This window comes from Thalassophryne amazonica, chromosome 3, assembly GCF_902500255.1.
Source record: "Thalassophryne amazonica chromosome 3, fThaAma1.1, whole genome shotgun sequence".
Classification (NCBI taxonomy): Eukaryota; Metazoa; Chordata; class Actinopteri; order Batrachoidiformes; family Batrachoididae; genus Thalassophryne; species Thalassophryne amazonica.
In genome coordinates, this window is record NC_047105.1 from 68,526,736 (window position 1) to 68,548,192 (window position 21,457).

The window sequence follows — 21,457 nt, forward strand, 5'->3', positions numbered from 1 at the left end:
TCAAATTTTATTACAGAGATTAGAGCATGCCATAGGTATTAAAGGCACTGCGCTGCAGTGGTTTGAATCATATTTGTCTAATAGATTACAATTTGTTCATGTAAATGGGGAATCTTCTTCAATGACTAAAGTTAATTATGGAGTTCCACAAGGTTCTGTGCTAGGACCAATTTTATTCACTTTATACATGCTTCCCTTAGGTAGTATTATTAGACGGTATTGCTTAAATTTTCATTGTTACGCAGATGATACCCAGCTTTATCTATCCATGAAGCCAGAGGACACACACCAATTAGCTAAACTGCAGGATTGTCTTACAGACATAAAGACATGGATGACCTCTAATTTCCTGCTTTTAAACTCAGATAAAACTGAAGTTATTGTACTTGGCCCCACAAATCTTAGAAACATGGTGTCTAACCAGATCCTTACTCTGGATGGCATTACCCTGACCTCTAGTGATACTGTGAGAAATCTTGGAGTCATTTTTGATCAGGATATGTCATTCAAAGTGCATATTAAACAAATATGTAGGACTGCTTTTTTGCATTTACGCAATATCTCTAAAATCAGAAAGGTCTTGTCTCAGAGTGATGCTGAAAAACTAATTCATGCATTTATTTCCTCTAGGCAGGACTATTGTAATTCATTATTATCAGGTTGTCCTAAAAGTTCCCTAAAAAGCCTTCAGTTAATTCAAAATGCTGCAGCTAGAGTACTGATGGGGACTAGAAGGAGAGAGCATATCTCACCCATATTGGCCTCTATTCATTGGCTTCCTGTTAATTCTAGAATAAAATTTAAAATTCTTCTTCTTACTTATAAGGTTTTGAATAATCAGGTCCCATCTTATCTTAGGGACCTCGTAGTACCATATCACCCCAATAGAGCGCTTCGCTCTCAGACTGCAGGCTTACTTGTAGTTCCTAGGGTTTGTAAGAGTAGAATGGGAGGCAGAGCCTTCAGCTTTCAGGCTCCTCTCCTGTGGAACCAGCTCCCAATTCAGATCAGGGAGACAGACACCCTCTCTATTTTTAAGATTAGGCTTAAAACTTTCCTTTTTGCTAAAGCTTATAGTTAGGGCTGGATCAGGTGACCCTGAACCATCCCTTAGTTATGCTGCTATAGACGTAGACTGCTGGGGGGTTCCCATGATGCACTGAGTGTTTCTTTCTCTTTTTGCTCTGTATGCACCACTCTGCATTTAATCATTAGTGATCGATCTCTGCTCCCCTCCACAGCATGTCTTTTTCCTGGTTCTCTCCCTCAGCCCCAACCAGTCCCAGCAGAAGACTGCCCCTCCCTGAGCCTGGTTCTGCTGGAGGTTTCTTCCTGTTAAAAGGGAGTTTTTCCTTCCCACTGTAGCCAAGTGCTTGCTCACAGGGGGTTGTTTTGACCGTTGGGGTTTTACATAATTATTGTATGGCCTTGCCTTACAATATAAAGCGCCTTGGGGCAACTGTTTGTTGTGATTTGGCGCTATATAAAAAAAAATTGATTGATTGATTGATTAATCTCAACTTTCAGTTTGACTGGATAAATTGTGGTTACATCAGAAATAGATTTTAAATGTGAGTCACTTCTCAGGGTGAAGCAGGCAAACCAGGAGTCCCCGGAAGAGACGGGGTGCCCGGTAAAGAAGGAATTCCTGGTTTACCGGGAAAGCAGGTTTGTTTGTCTGTTTGTATTTGTTTGTGTTTGCATGTGGCTGACGTTTACACCTGGAGTCTGATTTGTTTGTAATTGGTTCTGTAGGGCATTACTGGACCTCCTGGCCAGCCTGGCTTAAAGGGGGAACAGGGAGACAGTGGTCCTCCAGGGAAGGTGAGAGCATACTGTTTCTACTTGACAGCATCTAGTTTGCAGGACATTTACCAGCTGAGTTTATAGTGACCTTATTAATGTGTTTTTAATCAGAACAATAGAGAATCTGAATGAAAATGTCTCATATGAATACTGATTACAAGGAAATACATGGCTCTAATCAACCAGGGTGTTTTTATAATCCATCAGACAGGAGACTTTTAGCCATCTAAACACTCAATCAGAGTGTTCTACACAGGTAGAATAATCTGAGCATGTCATCACTTGCATAGCTATCAAACAGCATCAACATACTGTGTGAGGACTTTTTTGACAATTAAAAAGCCCAAAATTCAGAGATTTTCTTATGAAAGGTTTAAGGAAGCGACTACAGAAATTGTAAATGTTTTAATTTTTAATTTTTTTTACTATATCAGTGACCAGAAGCAAACAGAATCTGGAGTTGTTCCATCATGTGCGTAAAGCACCAGTCCATGTTGTGCAGTCTGGTCTTAGGGGGAGAAAGAGGCTGGAAAAAAAAGTACACAATCACATGCTGTGATTCTGATGTTCTCGATAAGATCTGTTGCAGTATCATCAGCAAAAATAGAATAATGTGGGTCCAACACTGAAATAAAATTGGGAGGAGGAACAACAGAAGTTGCATTGTATGCCTGGCAAAACAGCCAATCTGATTGTTTAAAAGCAACATAAACAGGCGTATCTTTCTGAACATTTTTCTAACAGACATTTGTCAAGGTGTAGAAAGTTTCTTATCTGGAACTCTCTCTCTCTCACACACACACACACACACACACACACACACACACACACACACACACACACACACACACACACACACACACACACACACACACACACACACACACACACACACACACACATCAGTAAATTCAGTAAAGCAAACCAAAGCTGCACTCCTGGCTGCTAAATGGTCATTGAATTAACCTTCAAACACAATCACATAGTGGTTAATCCAGAGCTGCACCATATCACTGTGGGAACGCTGCCATTTCTGCATGATCACACTTTTTTTAACCTCTGCTAATGTGCAAACTATGGACTTGATAACACAATGACAGTTTATTTGTTTTGTTTTGTTTTTTCTGTGAACTTTTGGGAGTAAGAAAAGATTGAATTTCATCCAGTTGCCTTTCAAATAGTTGCTCCTAAATCATGCTGCAAGTACCAGCTGTTTTTCATAACCTCTGATGGTAATTTCATTTAGATGAGGACATCAAACTTCAGTGCCCATGTGCAAGAACACACAGTTTGTGACATTTGCTGAGTGCTTTGAGATGGGATTTAAATTCTGATGATGAACGTTACTTCAAAGGATTGCAAGCTGTCTCAGAGATCAGGGTTCTGCCAGGTATGATTGTGACCCATGGGGGGGGGGGTCAAAGGGGCAAAGCCCCCTGAAGCTATAGTGTTTTATGTCTCTAAAATGTTATTGGTAAGCCCTATTTTAACTCATTTTGAGTGGTTTTAGATGCATTGAAAGAAAGAATAATAGACAAAAACTGGCATTTATGTTGTAATATTTGTAATACCAAAGTTCTTTTTTAATGTTTCTGTCAAAGTCTAAGTTAATAAAATAAATAATGTTGAAAAGGTTAATATTAATGTTAATGTTAATATTTGATGGGCATATAGCATTTGCTCTCTTCTTCATAAATGACACACTGTACCTTTTAATCCTGTGAAGCAGGCAGGGTTTTTCTGTCATGAAAACATGTTTGAGTGGGATAGCATTACTTTTTTTTTTAACAATATAACCTCTAATTGTCTTGTTTGAAGAACAGCTCAACCTGGACTGATTTGATTGTCAATTTTTCACTTTCTCAGTTGCTGAGGCTCCTCCCCCACTCCCCCTCACTCTCACCATCTCAAAGCTTTTTGGAAACAGGGAGCCTTTAAACTGTAAAATAAATCGTAAACCTCTGAGTATATCAGCTTCTGCCGACACAGAAGCAACTTTGGTTTATTTTTACGTCTCTATAAGCTCTGATCTGCTTTTAGCATTCTGTGACTTCACAGTGTACTGAAGACAGCTGACCGCTGATCTCTGCTGTTTGCACTTAGATACGAAAAAAAGAGAAGTTTATTTCTTATTTCTTTAATAATTTGGTTGAAATTGCAAAATAAAACAAAAGTACTACTTTATAAGCTTCAAATACAATCTAATTGGTACATTTTTGAGCAACATTTCATTTCATTTTTGGGAAAATCCGAGAGTCGGGCAGAAATTTGCAGTACTAGAACCCTGGTGGAGATTCTCTTATACAACAATTACTGAGTACATTCTTTGAGCGAAGGCTCAGGCTGACCCAGTAAACAGAGTTTTCACACATTCTTTTATACTGACATTATGTTAATGTGTTGTTGTTTGATATATACAGTTTTGTAGAGCATTGTAGTTTAATATGTAAATCACAAAGAGTGGAGAAAATAACAATAACGTGCATGAATTTAAGTTAAATTCATTATGTGTTGAACTCAGTCTGTCAGTGTGACAGGCAGAAACCATCCCAGATTATTTTATGCACTACAATCTGTAAAGCTCTGATAATGGATGGGATATGAATGAAATACCTGGTTGAGCAGCACGACCTTAATACTGCTAATCTATAGCGTGTCCTATTAGAGGACACGCTATAGATTCTGAAAATTCACAGTGAATGTGTGACAACAGCTGAAGGCAAACAAGATTTTGTGTGGTGAAGTCAACCACAGGTGGTACATACCCATTCTGTCTATTCAGTCTGATGATCTAAGTTATAATTATGCACCATTAACCTCTGCAGGAATTAGCAATGCAGATGAAATTGATCCATGCTTCTGTGGCATGAAATGAAAACCACCTTTGCACTGACAGACTGATAATTGGCTAAAAGATATCTGTGTTTCAATGATTCTGTTAGTAGAGATTAGCTTGACTTGGAAAAAAAAACACCTGCAGGTTTGGGCAATTAGTATCTGATTTTGAGCTAATATCAGCCTCAGTAAGAAAGAAAATGACAGGTCTGAAGAAAGTGCATAGCCATACTGATGTCGTCCCTGTTGGTGACAGATCTTTTTTTTTTAATTCTGAATACTAAGAGTGACAATGACTATTGGTCAGTATCGATCATTTGCAGCTTATATCATCTAAATTGTTAATTAGGAAGTCTTGTCCAGTCTCACACACTCACATGTGCCTTTTGTAATTTACCCCACAGTTAAAGTGTTCACTACTCTGATGGATTTCCCCAAGTGTGAGCCTGCAGTGTCACATCCAAAACAAAGCTTTGTTGTTACCAGATTTGATTTACTACTTCATCTCTGTTCAGCTGCTCCTACTCAGGGGCTCCACAATAGATCATCCATATCACAATGTCCACTGTAACTGTTCATTTGACACAATGTCATTTCATCATTAATCATCCAAAGAGGCCTATAACCAAAGACATCCAATCATCATCTTAGGTTGCTGGTTCACGTCGAAGTTTTACAACCATGCAGTAAGACTGGAAGCACCAGGACTTAAGGGCCTTTCACACTGCAAGCATTGAGGGAGTTACACGCTTCGTGGATAGCTCTAAAAACCATTATTTTCAATGAGATGCTTCGCATTTTTGATGCGTCGCCAAGCATTGTGTCAAAAACAGAGCTAATGCAATGCTAAATGGAAAATGGACTGCATTTATATAGCACTTTTCCATCTGCATCAGATCCCTTTACACATCAGTGCCTCACATTCTCCCCAATGTCAGGGTGCTGCACTTGCAAGGCGCCCACTACACACCGAGAGCAACTCAGGGATTAAGGACCTTGCCCAAGGGCCCTTAATGATTCTCCTGTCAGGAAAGGATTTGAACCAAGTATCCTCTGGTCTCAAGCCCAATGCTTTAACCACTAGACTATCACCTCCCCAGGAGTGCGCATTGCCACTTGTTGTCAAGCTGCTGCAGTCTAAGTTCAACCCAGTCTAACTTTTGCGGCCGTGCGCTGTGACGCAGCTTTGCCCTGCCCAATAGAAATGAGGCATCAGGCCAAAACATGGAAGACGTGTCACAGAACTGCTAATTTATACACAGCAGTTTTCTGAAGGAAATCCTTGCAAATCTTTTCTTTTTTTTTTACCTCAAAATGAATTTCTGATTACTGTAAAAAAAAGTTTCTTACATTAGAACACTTGTAATTAAAATATTAAAAATAAAAGATTCTTAAGAAACCTTTCCTCATCTGTAAATTTAAACCATAACTTACCTGTTGTTTCACATGAGATGCTTTCTTGATTAACATTATAAGGAACCTTGGACATTTATTTTTAGACAAATAAAAATAGCATGGAAATTAATGTGTACATTTTTAAGTCTGGTAGATATTCATGTCTGAATTTCAACCAGAAAAAGAGACACTGTAAAGAAATACAAATGTTTATTATCAGTGCAGCAGGAGATGATTTAACAATGACTGGAGTGTGATTGTAAAGTAGGATTTCTTAGGGCACCTTCACACATAGTGCATAGTTTGGGCAAAGTGCACACTTAGTGCACATGACGCAGGGATCGTGTGCAAACCGTGTAATGTTGTCCCTGCCTCCAATGACTCGTACACCTGTTGCTACAACTATTTGTGCACACAAACGCCTGAAAGAAAAAGTGTGCGCTGTGTGAACCCATCGCACCCTCTCGTGGCAGGTACCACCCAAATTCCAGGTGACACGCACACATCTAACACTGCTCACATGGCACTTAGAAAATGTGGCCAGTCGCACTCTTGGCACGATAACAGACTGCAGACAATCACTTACTCACAGAGAAATTTATCTAAGTCCCACACGAGTGTGGCTTTGGTGTGTGCGCTGAGATGACAGGAGGTAATGTCCTCCCACTGAAGTGTCTGTTGAAATCTGTGGATCTGGATGTCCCAGCTGGACACCATTTACTCTGTTTGGATGGACATGGACAAACAACTGCCCACTGTGACTCACGTGTGTCTGTTTGCTGTTATCAAGTGGATATACATAAAAACATGTATCGCTGTGGCGACGTGCTGCTGCAGCAAGCGAGCGAGCATGTGCGCGCATGGCGCGCACATGGACAGGCTGCTCCCAGGTTGAAACTAACCATCAGATCAGAACACGCAGCAGGCGATCTCAAGGCACGTCGCCCAGATGAGCTCTGTTCCACATGACGCAGTGTCCTGCGGCACATTGTCCACAAGACACGCATGCACGGCCAGTTGGAGATGTACCAGCAGATGTGGACATGAATGAGATGAGTGAACTGCTTCTCATTCATGTCATTTCATGACTGTATGTCTGTGACCATGGGTCATTTACAGAGGAACAGAAAGGATCATATTTGCATTGCTCGCTTGATAAATGCAGTGTTTTTATATGATGTGTGATTTTAATTTTTTTTATAATACTTCCATGTCCTTCTTGATATGAGGCAGATTCCCGCAGCTTTCAAAAAACAGCTCTGTAGTTCAGGGGTAAAGTCGCTGACTGGCAATCAGAGCTTTTGAAAGGCGTGAGTTCCTGTCCAGTGGGTGGTGTGTTTCTTTCTCTTTTTTAAAAAATTATTCCACGTAAGCAGCACAATGTGGTCCCACAGGTACTGGCTGGTTTATATTTTTTTATTTATTCCACATAAGCGGTGCAATGTGGTTCCACAGGTACCAGCTGAATTTTATTTTTTATTTCTTCCACATAAACAGTGCCATGTGCTGTACCTTGCACTGTTACTGCTCAAAAGACACCAGCGCATGCACAAACTCTCGCACCGGATTCATGCAAGCCTGCCCATTGGCACGTTGTTTTGTGGTGTGCTAATTTTGAACTGTTTTGTGCTGTTTCGCCGTAATCGACCAGACGTCAACCAAACTTCGCACTATGTGTGAAGGGGCCCTTAATGTGACATAAACCTCACGATGAAATGATTTTTTTAATTGAGTAATTTCAACTTGTAATTACGTCAGAGTATGTGATTGCCTTTAATGTTGTGCTCAGGACAAAGTAATTTCAAAAATATGAATTTGACTCATGATTGTGAATGTTTTAAAACTGTGCACAATAGGGGCAGGGCTTCTACTTGTGCAAATGTCTTTTGACCGAACTTTGACTTCATGGATATGTTTAATGATCCATTCATTTAATACTAAAGTATGAAATGAAACAGCTTTTTAAAAATAATAAAATAGTTGCTGTTTAAAGAGACTTTGTTTCATTTAGAAGTGTAGAAGCAGGTATTGGTTTGCTGGACTCTCAGGACATTTAACCAGATGAAAGTCTTCTCTGCAGCTTCAACCTCTGGTGGAGTTTTTGAAGACACTTTTCTCCAATTTTGAAGAACAGAGATATTGTCTTCTAATTGGACTTCAGGTTTTGGTGTTCAGCTCATCACTGGACGTTTTTGGCATCTGTATTTAGGTTGTCTGCACAGCAAATGTTCCTGATTGTGGAACAAATAAAAAAAAATAATTCTTAAAATATAAAGAAACACTAACAGTTAACAAAAGGAAAAAAGTTAAAGTTGAGTTTTTTGTGGTCTCAGAAGTAACAAAAAAGCTGTAGCTTTATTTGATAAAAATAAAAACAGACAACCATTTACAAATTAAAACGTTCACTCAGCTCAACTGTGATTCTGCTGCTAAAAGGCTAAGCTAACATTAGCCAAGCATTAAACCTTCAGCAGTGCAGTAACATCATGTTTTTTTTTTGTTTTTTTTTTATTATTATCACCTCAGACAGATTTGCAGAACTAAGCTCCGTTGTTCAACCTGGGTGTTTGTGTATATATCCAAAAGTGAGGAATTTCGGATTGAGTGGGTCTGCTCCATCACCCCGGCTGCGTGTCTTGCTCTGTGACCTTATTGTGATTTGGTGCTATATAAATGAATAAATTATAATTTTGAATTTGAATCATGTGGACTATCACTCACATGGTGGATGTGACACTTGGCTCACCAGCCGTTCACATGATCAGACGGATATATACTCATGGGGCAGCCTGGCTGATGGTGTCCAGTGCGCACTGAGGTGCTGGTGACCGCACTGCAAAGGCAATATGTGTTTTTATTTATTACCATGTGAGGAGAGCTCGCTGATACACACACATCGCGGTGGCATGTTGTGAGGTGATATTCTGCATGGCACGATATGTGTTCACCAGCTGTGTGTAGCGATGATACGGTGGTCACCTGGAGTGGCGCAGACAGCCGAGGAACGCATTCACTGGTTGTGAGCTATGATCAGCTCCCTCCCTGCTTGATTTCAAATGACATCCAACCCATGATCACATGTCAGCCACGGTCCCCTGACAAACGCATAACTTTAGTGGGTGTGTGCATTTGTGTTCATGTCAATACGGACATCACATCATTGACAAGTGACTTGCCCACTGGTACAGTCCAGCAATGCACCCACATAAATGGGCTCACGTCTCCAGGCTGTGGTGCACATGCACACTCACATGCCATTTGTGTTGCTAGGGGGGAACAGCAAACTCACACACCATTTGTGTTGCTCAGTAATGGCACACTCGTGGGGCACTTAGAAAATGTGGAGCCATCTGCAGATTCAGCTCGAAAGTGGTCTGCCTGCTCTTTGTGGTAAAATGGTAAATGGACTGCATTTATGTAGCGCTTTTCCATCAGCATCAGATGCTCAAAGCACTTTACAAATAATGTGAGGGCGTTGCCATATAAGGTGCTCACTACACACCGGTAGCAATAGGGGATTAAAGACCTTGCCCACGGGCCCTTAGTGATTTTCCAGTCAGGCTGGATTTTGTGGTCTCAAGCCCAATGCCCTAACCACTAGACCATCACCTCCCCCTCTACCTTCGTGCTGGATGCGTGAATGGCCCCACATTTTCTAAGTGCCCTGCAACTGGTGTTGGATGTTTGTGGGTGGCATCTGGACTCCAGGCAACTCTGGCCAAGAGTGGGTTGAATGGGCACTTGTCGACGGCACACCGCAAGACAGACACCGTGTCACGTGGAACAGAGCTCACATGGGTGATGAGACATTCAGATTGCCCTCTGCATGTTATGATATGACGGTCTGGATCACCTGGGGTAGCCTGTCAATGTGCACACAGACACACGCGCGTCACAGTGGAAAAATATTACCGGGCCGCAAAAAATATCACAAGGGTGTATTGCTATTTATTCTTTAGTGTTTTATCCAGTCATATTGGCGTATCATTTATAGGTATATGATAATATATATATATATATATATCCTCCAGGCGTTAGTCCATCTGCGGGAGACAATGGTGTAGCACCCAGTTTGTTTATTTTTATTTATTTATTATAATTTATTTCATTATATAGCACCAAATCACAACAAAGTTGCCTCAAGGCGCTTTACACAAATTAGGTCTAACCTTACCAACCCCCAGAGCAAGCACACAGGCGACAGTGGTAAGGAAAAACGCCCCCTGATGATTTGAGGAAGAAACCTCAAACAGACCAGACTCAAAGGGGTGACCCTCTGCTTCGGCCATGGTACCAACACAGTTGACAATACAAATATACAGGAAATTTTTGTCTTTTGTTTTTATCTGCACCTGCGTGAATGACTTATCAGTCCAATGCATGAGGGACAATCTCTGCTCCATTTGTTGCACGTGTACTGTGATGCCTGATGAGGCTGCTGCTGTCACTCCAGGTTCCCACTCTTTAAACGTCTGATGGGATGCCATCATTCCCTGGGGCTTTTCCACTAGCAAGGCAGTCAATGGCTTTTCCAAGCTCTTCCATGGTTGGTGGTATCGTAGTTTACGCTATGGTAGCTGCGGGTGAGGAGAACACTAGCAAGGTCTGCACACCTGGTGATGGCTAGATTCAACGGGTGCCAGTGGCAGGACCGCAGGTGTCTCCAAGACACCTGGTGGGTATCTTTGCATTTGAAGAAGGTGTAGGTCATGCATAGGCCCATGATAGCAGCATAGCTCCATCAGTCATTGGCTGTTGTCATTGATCTTGCCCCTTCCGTAGACACCTAGGCAGGTGGGCCAGGCCTTGTGATCAGCACCCACTCTGGTATTGAAGTTTGTGTTGGTGTTGAAGGTACAGACCTTCTGTGCTGATAATCCTAGATATCGCTTCGTCTAGGGACTCATAGAACTGGTCTTTTTCCTCTGAGTTGAAGTACAGCTCTGGAGCATATGCACTGATGATGATGGCTGGGCCTGGGATGTTGAAAGCCGGAGGGCAAGGATTCTCTCATTGCTAGTTGAGAGTGGCTCAATGCATGAGACCAGGGTGTTCTTTACAGCAAAACCGACACCATGTTGACGGGATTCATTCAAGGACTTCCCTTGCCAAAAGAAGGTGTAAGTTGCTTCCTTGATTGTCTGCCAGCCGAGTTTCCTGGAGGCAGGCAATATCAACATTTAGTCGTGAGAGTTCCCTGTCAATGATGGCAGTTTCGTCAATTTGCTGCAGACCAGCAGAGAGGCCAGGGCACATGGTTCTAACCTTCCAGCTTGCAAAACGAAGAGCTGGACTCTTCTTTCTTCTTTTGTTTTTTGTGGCCTGGCTTTCGAGGTTTACTCTAAGCTTCATGCGCCCAGTGGAGCAAGCAGAACATGGCGAGACAGCACCTTACTGGTTGGGGGCTGCCCAGCTTGAGGCGGATGGTAGCTGTCTAATGAGATGTGATTATCCCTCCCACCATCAGAAGTGACCCCTGGTGCTCATTCCCTTCACCAAACAGATGAGCTTATAACCGTCAAACTGCCACGTCTCGTGTTGCGCTGGCATCTTACGATGACATTGGAGTGTCCTCTCCAGTGGAGTTACAAAGCCTGGGCAGGCTAATATGGAAGATCCGCTGTTGTTCATGCAGCAGGTCTCCCCTCTCTATGCTGTCACTGTGATCCAAAGGAAAGGGAGAAGCCAATGCAGTTTGGCAGTGCCAGCGTCGCAGGAGTTGCTGAAAAAGCATTGAAGTTCAGCAACTGACCACCTTAGGGACTCTGACTCCAGACTGTTCCTCATGGTTTACTTCTGAAAGTTTTGTCCAAGACTGGATATAGCCGTAAGGCAGCGGAGGTTTGAGATCAGAGTTTCCTTCTCCTAGATGAACTGCCTTCTTAGGCTGACGAGTTCCATCTACTGGAGGAAACTGGTTTTGAGGTACCAGAGACCCACCTTTGCCCCTTGTCCTGTCAGTAGAAGCAGTTCAGCTAGGCTTAGAAACTAAGCCATACGAGCAGGCCAGGAGCTGGACTTGGTTGCAAGAGGCTATTTGAGAAGCACCCCATATGGAAGCACTTTTTAGGTAGTGGGAGCTTGTCCCCACTACCACCCCGACAACCTATAGATAGATAGATAGGTGTGTGTTGCACTGTGTGAGGCAAATGGAGGTCACGCCATATACTGACTGGTTCTCGGACCCCCCAGACCCCCCAGTAAAGCAAAACTGCACATTTCATAGTTGCCTTTTATTGTGGCCACCCTAAGGCACACTTCTGCCATAATCATGCTGTCTCATCAGCATCTTGATATGCCACACCTGTGAGGTGGGATGGATTATGTCAGCAAAAGAGAAATGTATTAATACAGATTTAGACAGATTTGTAAACAATATTTGAGAGAAATAGGTCTTTTGTGTATATCAAAAATGCTTTAGATCTTTGAGTTCAGCTCCTGAAAAACCAGAGCAAATACAAAAATGCTGCATTTATATTTTTGTTCAGTGTAGGTCAAGGTTAGCCCTCTTTGAACTTGTCCAATGTCTGTGTCCCAAGAATGCTTCCTGTGAATTTGACGGTCCTGGCAGTAATAGGAATGGAGTTATGCTGAGCACAGACGGATGGACAGACAAACGCAAAGTTTTTCGCAATATCCCATGGCCATATTTTCTAATCAGGACTTGCCTGGGAATGAAGGCCATATGTCTTCAGCTGTGCCAGTTTTGCACAGTACTCATAATAACCTGGCTAAAACCACCAAGAGCAGACTGGAGATGTGGAAATAGAAACATGTTTCACTGCTGACAGTTCATCATTGGCATTACTGCTGCCAGATGATGGGTTTCTAATTTGTTATTTGCCTTGGGCCAAGCTCTTTTTGTCACCTGTCACATATTGGAAAAAACAGGATAATGGTATGGGTTCAGCTCCGACTTCCACGTGTTTGCCTGTTACTTATTTGTTTTGTTCTTAGTTAATTTGTATTGCAGAGGCCAAGCTACAGCATAAATGCTGACTAGAATTCAATGGAATGGAATGTTTCTAAATTGTGTACAAGTCTCAAATGAGTTTGGAAAAGCTTATGTGTGCATTTTTTAGAGAGTTATGGCCAGTGTTTCCACTTCTATGGACTTAGCAGGGAGAATCTGCCAGCAAAACTACTGACAACTCTTAGGGTCATATCTTTACAATCTAAGATGCACAATTGAAAGCGCGTAGCAAAAAAGCCTCATTTGGTATTTTTGGGACATTGCTTATGATAATTCCCTCATCTTGTGAATGTGTGCTTATTTACATATAGGTGGAAGTCAGTAGGATTACACATGTAATTTTGCACAATTATCTGGACTTATGAGTATTAAATCTGGCGTGGGACACGTGAGCCCACTGTGCGATATAAAAGTTCAGCAAAGTTACGAAAATGTTCTGGCATGAGGCCCAGTGTTACTGTATAAATTCATTGTGCACGTCAGTGTCCTCTTGTTTCCTGTATATATATATATATATATATATGTTGTTGTATTGTAAGCTCCTTTGTGTGTTTTCACTGTCAACTGTTTAATTTTTACAGTCTGTTAGGGACTACAGATGGAAATTAGCCCACGGCTATAATCTGACATATTTACATTTTATGTGTTCATCAATATGTGTTGTCCCTTTTAAATAAATAAATGAAATGAAAATTAAATGAAAATTTACTTAGAATTATGAGTAAAGTAAAATATCCTGTTGATGTTGACTGGCTGAGGATCAGCGTATTACACTGACATTGTCAGAGACTTGTGTGTGTCTGTACCAATACACGGACACACACACTATATAATCCACATGGACTTTACACAGATGGCTGGTGGCGGTCTGTAATTTCCTCTTGTTAATGATGGAAGTGGAACTAAAGTTGCTTCTGCACATTTGTAAGTGTGTGCTCCTCACTGGGAGCCCCAGCAAGTGAACCATGTGGGTAAGAACAGCTGTCACTCACACTCGTGCACAGCTGCCGGGGTAATTTGACTGATGTGGGATGGTTGTTTTGATGTGACAGATTTCGTGCACTGTTGAAGAAGAGAATAATATTTCTCTCAGTTAATACGAATGACATCTTAGAAGATAACTGTTCTAAACTTCAACGTGGACCTTGACAATTTTAGACCGTATTGGATGTTCCGACTGTTTGGGCTCTACAGGGTCATGACTTTAAACAATACAAAATGTTATTATTTTGTGTTATTGTCAAGTTTCTCATAATTCCAGATTCAAGCTATTTGAAGGGTTTTTTAGAAGCTTTAGATCTGTTTTCTCTATCTTTATGTCTGAGATATGGTTTGTATTTTTGCATTTGTTTTTGTTTAATGTGGTCTTGCTTTATAATGTTTAATTATGTATTATAAATCCATGTGGGCTGGGCACTTGTGGTGCATGACATTTGAAAAATCAATCAGTCAAATCAATTTACTATTTATAACATTGTTTTTCATGTGTCCATCTGATTAAAATCCAGCTTGCACATTAAAACCAAATTTCATCAAAGCCTATTGATTAAAGCTTTTAATTTGTTGGATATCATTTCAGAAAATATTGCATAGATGTCAGTCTGTGATTGCAGTGGAAAAACAGATGACATATTGACATTATGTTTGATGAATACACAAGATTTCCAGGCATATTTCTGTGTTTTCTTGACAAGGATGAATAATTTTTTTATTTACAGACATTTTGTTAAATGTTATGGCTTTTTTTTTGTAGGCTGTGGCTGGACCTCCTGGGCCAAAAGGAGAGAAGGTAACTGTTCATTTTGATTAAGATTCAAGGAGCAACAGGAACATTGTTTTCTTCTTAATCGACTTGCTTTCTTGGTTATTAAATACATGTGGTGAATGCTGATGCACTGAGTATCTAGTGCTGGATACTAATTCATACACACAAGCACACTCTATCTATCTATCTATCTATTGAGCTATCTGCCTGCCTGCCTTCTCTCTGTGTGGGGAACTCAGAGATGGAAGGGAGTGCTGTGACAGAGGCTTCTGCCTCAGATACTGCTAACCCTGACAGCAATTCTGAAGGGGATGATGTTCCATCCATTGTCAGAAGATGTGGAAGGACTCTCCCTGGAGGATAGTTTTGCCACCTCCTCAAGGCAGCACAAAAAGAAAAAAATGCAGAAAATGAAAGAAAAAGAAAGGGCAAGGGACTGGGGATGGTGCATCAGCACCTGCCTCTTCAGAGGTGGGAGGTAGCCATGCGCCACCTCCTGGTATTTCGCAGGGCACGCCTGGTAAAGCTATCATGCCCACTGAGCATCCCACAAAGAAACGTACAAGAGCTTCCATGCCTCTGGTGGTGGAGGGAGACTTGCAGGTTGTTATCTATCCCGGTGACGACCAGCGAAGACCTCTCACTACTGCTGAAGCAGAGCACATTACGGCTGATCTGGTAAACCTGCTAGATGGGGTGCCTCCTGAAGAAGAGGCACGTTGTCTCCTTAGTTCCTGAGTGGGAGGGCCACACCTTGTTAGCTAAGAGGATTTGAGACCTTCCAATACTCAGGATAGTTTCTGGATTCATTCCTGGTCCCCTACAGGAATCCGGGATTGTTTTGCGGAGAATCCAGAGGCAGAAGAGACACCCAACCCCAAGAGAGTGGGCAGTTTTTTTCTGCTCGGGGTGGACATGGACTCCGTGACGTGCCTTGAGGGACTGGAGAATAGATCCTACTTTGAGCTGAGCCATCTCACTTTCAAAGTCAGTATCAAAGCCATTAGTGAGGTATAAGATAACTAATATGATTGTCTTGCAAAAATGGTGAAGACAGTGATAAATGTTAACCGTAAGGATGCAAGTGCTGTTTTGTTTGCTCGTTTCAGCAGGATCCATACAGTTATAGCCCTAATCCAGTAACCCTGAGTTTCTAGGGATTGCGTAAGACACTTGGGTTACACAGTGTTACTCTCCTATGATTCATGCAGTGAGAAGCCCAGAGCAGCAATAGCACTTTCAAAAGGAGTAAGATTCACAGCACTGCCAGAACTGACATCTTTAGATGCAGTTGCATTTCAAGGAAATGCTAACTGGAATGATGAGGACAAGGCTATGGTCATTGCATCTGTCTACCTCCCATTTGACTCACCAGATCCCCACCATCAAGGGGAATGGTTAGTATAGGTAACTATTGCAAAAAGAGACATCTCCCTGTCCTGCATAGTTGTGATGCCACCGCTCACCATGTACGCTGGGGGAGGTCAAATACAAATGCTATGAGTACAGGGCTTTAATAGAATTGCTGGTGGCCTACAATCTCTTTGTATTTAACCAGGGCAATGAACCAACTTTCTGTGTTTCTAACAGAGAGGAGGTCATTGATATTACAGTATCCCCCAAGAGCCTGGTCTGCTTGAGGTTTCTTCCTTATAGGGAGTTTTTCCTCACCACAGTTGCCTAGTGCTTGCTCTGGGGGTTGGTAAGGTTAGTCCTTACTGGCGTAAAGTGTCTTGATTCGACTTTCTTGTGATCTGGTACTATATAAATATAATTATAAGTAAATAGTATATTGATGTGTATGTCTGTGTGTGTCGACATGTAGTAGTGAATTTGTATTTATGTAAATATGACTGATTAGAATTGTTGGACTTGTACTAGCAGGGGTGGGCGCTAATAAGCTTTGCTTCAGCCCACACCCTTTCAGAATCACTAGTTTTGTCTGTGTTTGTTTGTGGAATTGTTCATTTTTTTCTATTTGAATATTTTGTGTGCCGAATAAAAAACTTTGTCACTTGTCACAGTAGGTTCTATGGACCTAATAGATATAGTTGGTAACGGGTCTGTTTCCAAGGAGGAGTCAATGTCAGACCATCGACAACTCCACTTCATATTGAAGACAGAAATTACAGAACCAGTAACTTATAGAAACCCAATGGTGATAGACTGGGATCTTCATCATAAAACACTGGCATCCCTCATGGGGGGCAGAATTGTCAGAATTAAAACTGTACAAGCTATAGAAACTGACGTTTCCAGTTTACAGGAGACTGTGTTGATGGCCGACGAGACGGCTTGTCCGCAGAAGAACTAGAAGCCTGGTAAGAAGCCATCATGGTGAACACCAGAGCAAACAGGACTCCAGCATTAAGTCAGGGCCAAGTGCCTCATCCAAACTGTACAGAATCTTTGGAAAGGATCCAGTCAATCACCTGCAGTTCATTTGGCCACCACAGGGCATTCTGAACACCCAGGTGAATGTCCTAATGCCCTAAATAATTACCTCCAGGTACACTTCACAGGGGCTACTGAGGAGCATCCAATGTATGAGCTTTCTTGTGTCCCCACCTTGGAAGACTGTACTATAGCGTGTAAGATAGTTAATGAAACTAGAGTGGAATGGGCAAACAATTTGTTTGGTGGATACAAAATTAGTGGCATTGATTGAATTTCCCCTGCTCTTCTATAGAAGAGCTTGGATGTGCTAATCAATACTATAACTAAGATTTATCAGGCATGTCTGGCTAATGGCTATGTTCCCAAATTGTGGAGACAAGCCAGGGTGATTTTTCTACCCAAGCCGGTCAAACCTTCTTATCAAGAAGGTAAAGCATTTAATCAGTCTCACATCATTTCTTTTGAAAGGTTTGGAGAGACTTATTGATAGATATGGCAGAGATGGTGTCCTTAAAAGGTCATCACTCTATGCAAGGCAACATGCATATCAAGCATGGCTCTCCACAGAGACTGCCCTGCATAGTCTTGTTATGAGAACTGAGAGAACCCTATTTTGTCGACAGTATAGATTATATTGTTTTCTCGATATTTAGGCAGCATTGGATAATGTATCAGTTGATTCTTTCAAAATAGCTCTGCAGTCCAAACGTGAACAGCACAGTCACCAGATGGATTGTTGCCATGCTTCAATGTAGAAGGGCAATGAATTCACTTGGTGACAGTAGATCAGTGGTGGGCACAGTTTGGCTAATCCGCTAACCCCTAATTATTGAAGATAATGTTTTCATTATCAGATTAGCTTTTCAGATAACTTTGAAAACCATCATCGGATCAATTATCTTCCGATAAATTTTGGTCCGATAATTTTTAGACCGCTAACATATTATTGCAAGCTTAGTGAATAAAGCTTTAACAATTAATAAACATTTTTAAAGTCTGATATCAAAGATTTACCTGTTAAATGTTTTGTAGTAAACATACAGTTCTGTCCTCTACAGACAAAGGAGAGCTAGTTTCAGAAGAAACCGCTCTATCCTCTGCAATCACAGGAAAACTGGTCACAGAAGAGAACCAACATGAGAGCCAAAAAAAAAATAATTTCTCTTGACACCCTACTATGACCCCAATTCCAATGAAGTTGGGACGTTGAGTAAAATGTAAATGAAAACAGAATACGATGATTTGCAAATTCTCTTCAACCTGTATTCAATTGAATACACCACAAAGACAAGATATTTAATGTTCAAACTGATAAACTTTATTGTTTTTGTGCAAATATTTGCTCAAAAAATGTATGAAATTGATGCCTGCAACACGTTTCAAAAAAGCTGGGACAGTGGTATGTTTACCACCGAGTTGCATCACCTTTCCTTCTAACAACACTCAATAAGCGTTTGGGAACTGAGGACACTAATTGTTGAAGCTTTGTAGGTGGAATTCTTTCCCATTCTTGCTTGATGTACGAATTCAGTTGTTTAACAGTTTTCATTTGGAATCACTGTGAGCTGTAATTGCTTCCTGTTTGCTCTATAATGTCCTGGTTATTGTCCTTTACAAAACTGTTTGTCATCTTTGTTCAAGAGTAATATATACAAGATGTCTGAAATTCAGTTCGTGTTTATTAAATTCCACACAGATTAAACGTAGCAGACAGGGATGGATTATTTATTTGGAATATTTGTTTTGGCAAGTTTTCACGGTCTCTACTGCATCTACTGGCCAGTAGTGTTCATGGCAGTATTTGCCCTAAGTATTGAGATATCTCATAATCCTTTGCACACCAGAGAGTTGCTGCAGCTGATGAAAAGAAATAAAAATGTACATTTTGGTTGTATAATGTTCATTTACAATTGTTGTCATTTCAATTTCAATTTATTTTCATTTATATAACGCCAAATCGCAACAGAGTTGCCTCAAAGCGCTTCACACAGGTAAGAGCTAACCTTACCAACCCCCAGAGCAACAGTGGTAAGGAAAAACTCCCTCTGAGGAAGAAACCTCAAGCAGACCAGACTCAAAGGGGTGACCCTCTGCTTGGGCCATGCTACAAACATAAATTACAGAACAATTCACAGATGAATATACAAGAAATGCTATTGGGGCACAGGACAGGAGGATCGCCAACACAAATACAACTCCCATCTCTGGATGGAGCTGCACCTTAAACAGAGAAAAAACAGAATCAGTCATTAGAAAGACAAAAAATACAGTATAATTTGCCAGCATTAAACAACAAGAAAAACAGAGAAATACTAAGGTGATCCGTGGCGCACTAGCCCTAAACTTCACTAAAAGACCCAGAATTTAGGTAAAGTTGAGGTCGCAGCCCGCTCCAATTACTAGTAAATGAATTAAAAGAGTAAAAAGCATAAAACAAAACTGTACCAGTATGCTAGGCATATGAAAGGGAAAATAAGTGCATCTTAAGTCTGGACTTGAAAATCTCCACAGAATCTGACTGTTTTATTGACGCAGGGAGATCATTCCACAGAACAGGGGCACGATAAGAGAAAGCTCTGTGACCCGTAGACTTCTTATTCACCTTAGGGACACAAAGTAGTCCTGCACCCTGAGAACGTAAAGCCCGGACCGGTACGTAAGGTTTAATTAGGTCAGCTAGGTAGGGAGGTGCCAGTCCATGAATAATTTTATAGGTTAGTAGCAGAACCTTAAAATCTGTTGTCACTGGGAAAGGAAGCCAGTGAAGGGATGCCAAAATGGGTGTAATGTGGTTGTACTTTCTGCTTCATGTCAAAAGTCTGGCTGCAGCATTTTGGACCAGTTGGAGACCCCTAATGCTAGACTGCAGTAACCAGAAAATAGAACATTGCAGTAGTCCAATCTAGAAGAGATAAATGCATGGATCAGGGTCTCAGCATCAGCCATAGACAGGATAGGATGAATCTTCGCTATATTTCGCAGGTGGAAGAAAGCAGTCCTAGTAATATTTCTAATGTGGAGTGTTTCTAATGTCATGTGTTTTCTCTCTGTGCTGTTTAAACCGTAGCAACTCTCTGGTGCAAAAAGGATTATGAGATATCTCAATGAGTGTCTGGGCACCAATAGATGGCAGTGTTCTATGCATTTTGACCATGGTTATATCAGACAGTTGTCTGATCACAACTTGACTTTTGGCTTTTGCAAATGGCTTTTTCTTTACATATGAAAAGTGGCATATTTTACAAAAGCACATTTATATGTAAATCAACACACATCACATTAACGTCTTTGTTACTACATTGAATGAATGAGTCAACCAATCAGTGTTAGCGGAGGTTCATTTTACACATAATCCCTTTGGCATCCATGTGTGTTTGTTACAGAACTTCAGAATTAGTGCATTATTTAAAATTAAAAGATATGTGTTATATTTTAACTTTGTACAAATGATAGAATTGTCATTCATGTAGTTATTCTATCCATAATAATTTGATAGTCAGAACTGCTTTATTTTCCATGACCTCTGTCTCACGGCAGAACTGCTGTATGTGGTGAAGGAATAATTTTTGTGACAACCTGGTGGTCAGGCTCCTTTTGCTGCAGTAGAGTAAAATATGTAGTAAATAGGAGCTTCCAGCAGGTGGCACAGCACATAAAGACGGAAGTGGTGATTCATTGTTTGGGTTTGTGATCGTGGAGTTAAAACTCAATTTTGAAAGTTATCGGTTAGCTGTAGCTTCCGATAAATTTTTGGGTGGTTTATCGGTTTAGCTGTGTAAAAGATAACTTTTCAGTTAGCTCATTAGCTGTTATCAAAGCTAACATTTTGGTTAGCTGTGCCCACCACTGCAGTAGAGTGATGATGCCAGTGAACCATGGGTGTCCTCAAGGAGGAGTTATCTCTCCTCTTTGTTGGTTGCTTGTTATGGACAGCCTTCTCACTGAGTTAAATAATGTCAGACTGTACACCCAAGGGTATGCAGGTGATTTAGCTATCTTTATTGATGGATTGTGTTTGAGGACAGTTTCAGAACTCTGAGTGTTCTCAGGATAGTAGAGTAGTGGTGTGTGTCCAACAGTTTGTCTACGAATCCACACAAAACAGTTATGGACCTCTTCACAAATAATAGAACCAAATTTGGTCTAGTTCTACCAAAATTGGGCGGTATTGAGCTAAGACTATCTGAGTCAGTTAAGTTCATTTTTGTCTATTTAGATAACAAACTTAACTGGAAGAGACACATAAATGAGAAATTTCATAAGGCAATTCTCAGTTTACAACAGTG

At 41.1% G+C, this 21,457-nt stretch overlaps 1 protein-coding gene across 1 annotated transcript in view; it reads left to right on the forward strand.

The window, feature by feature from the left end:
• Positions 1-21,457, forward strand: part of col7a1 (collagen, type VII, alpha 1) — a 224,309-nt gene that overhangs the window by 154,386 nt on the left and 48,466 nt on the right. The window contains 3 exon segments of the mRNA XM_034166636.1: positions 1,588-1,668; positions 1,756-1,824; positions 14,763-14,798. Of these exon segments, the coding sequence (XP_034022527.1) occupies positions 1,588-1,668; positions 1,756-1,824; positions 14,763-14,798 (186 nt within the window).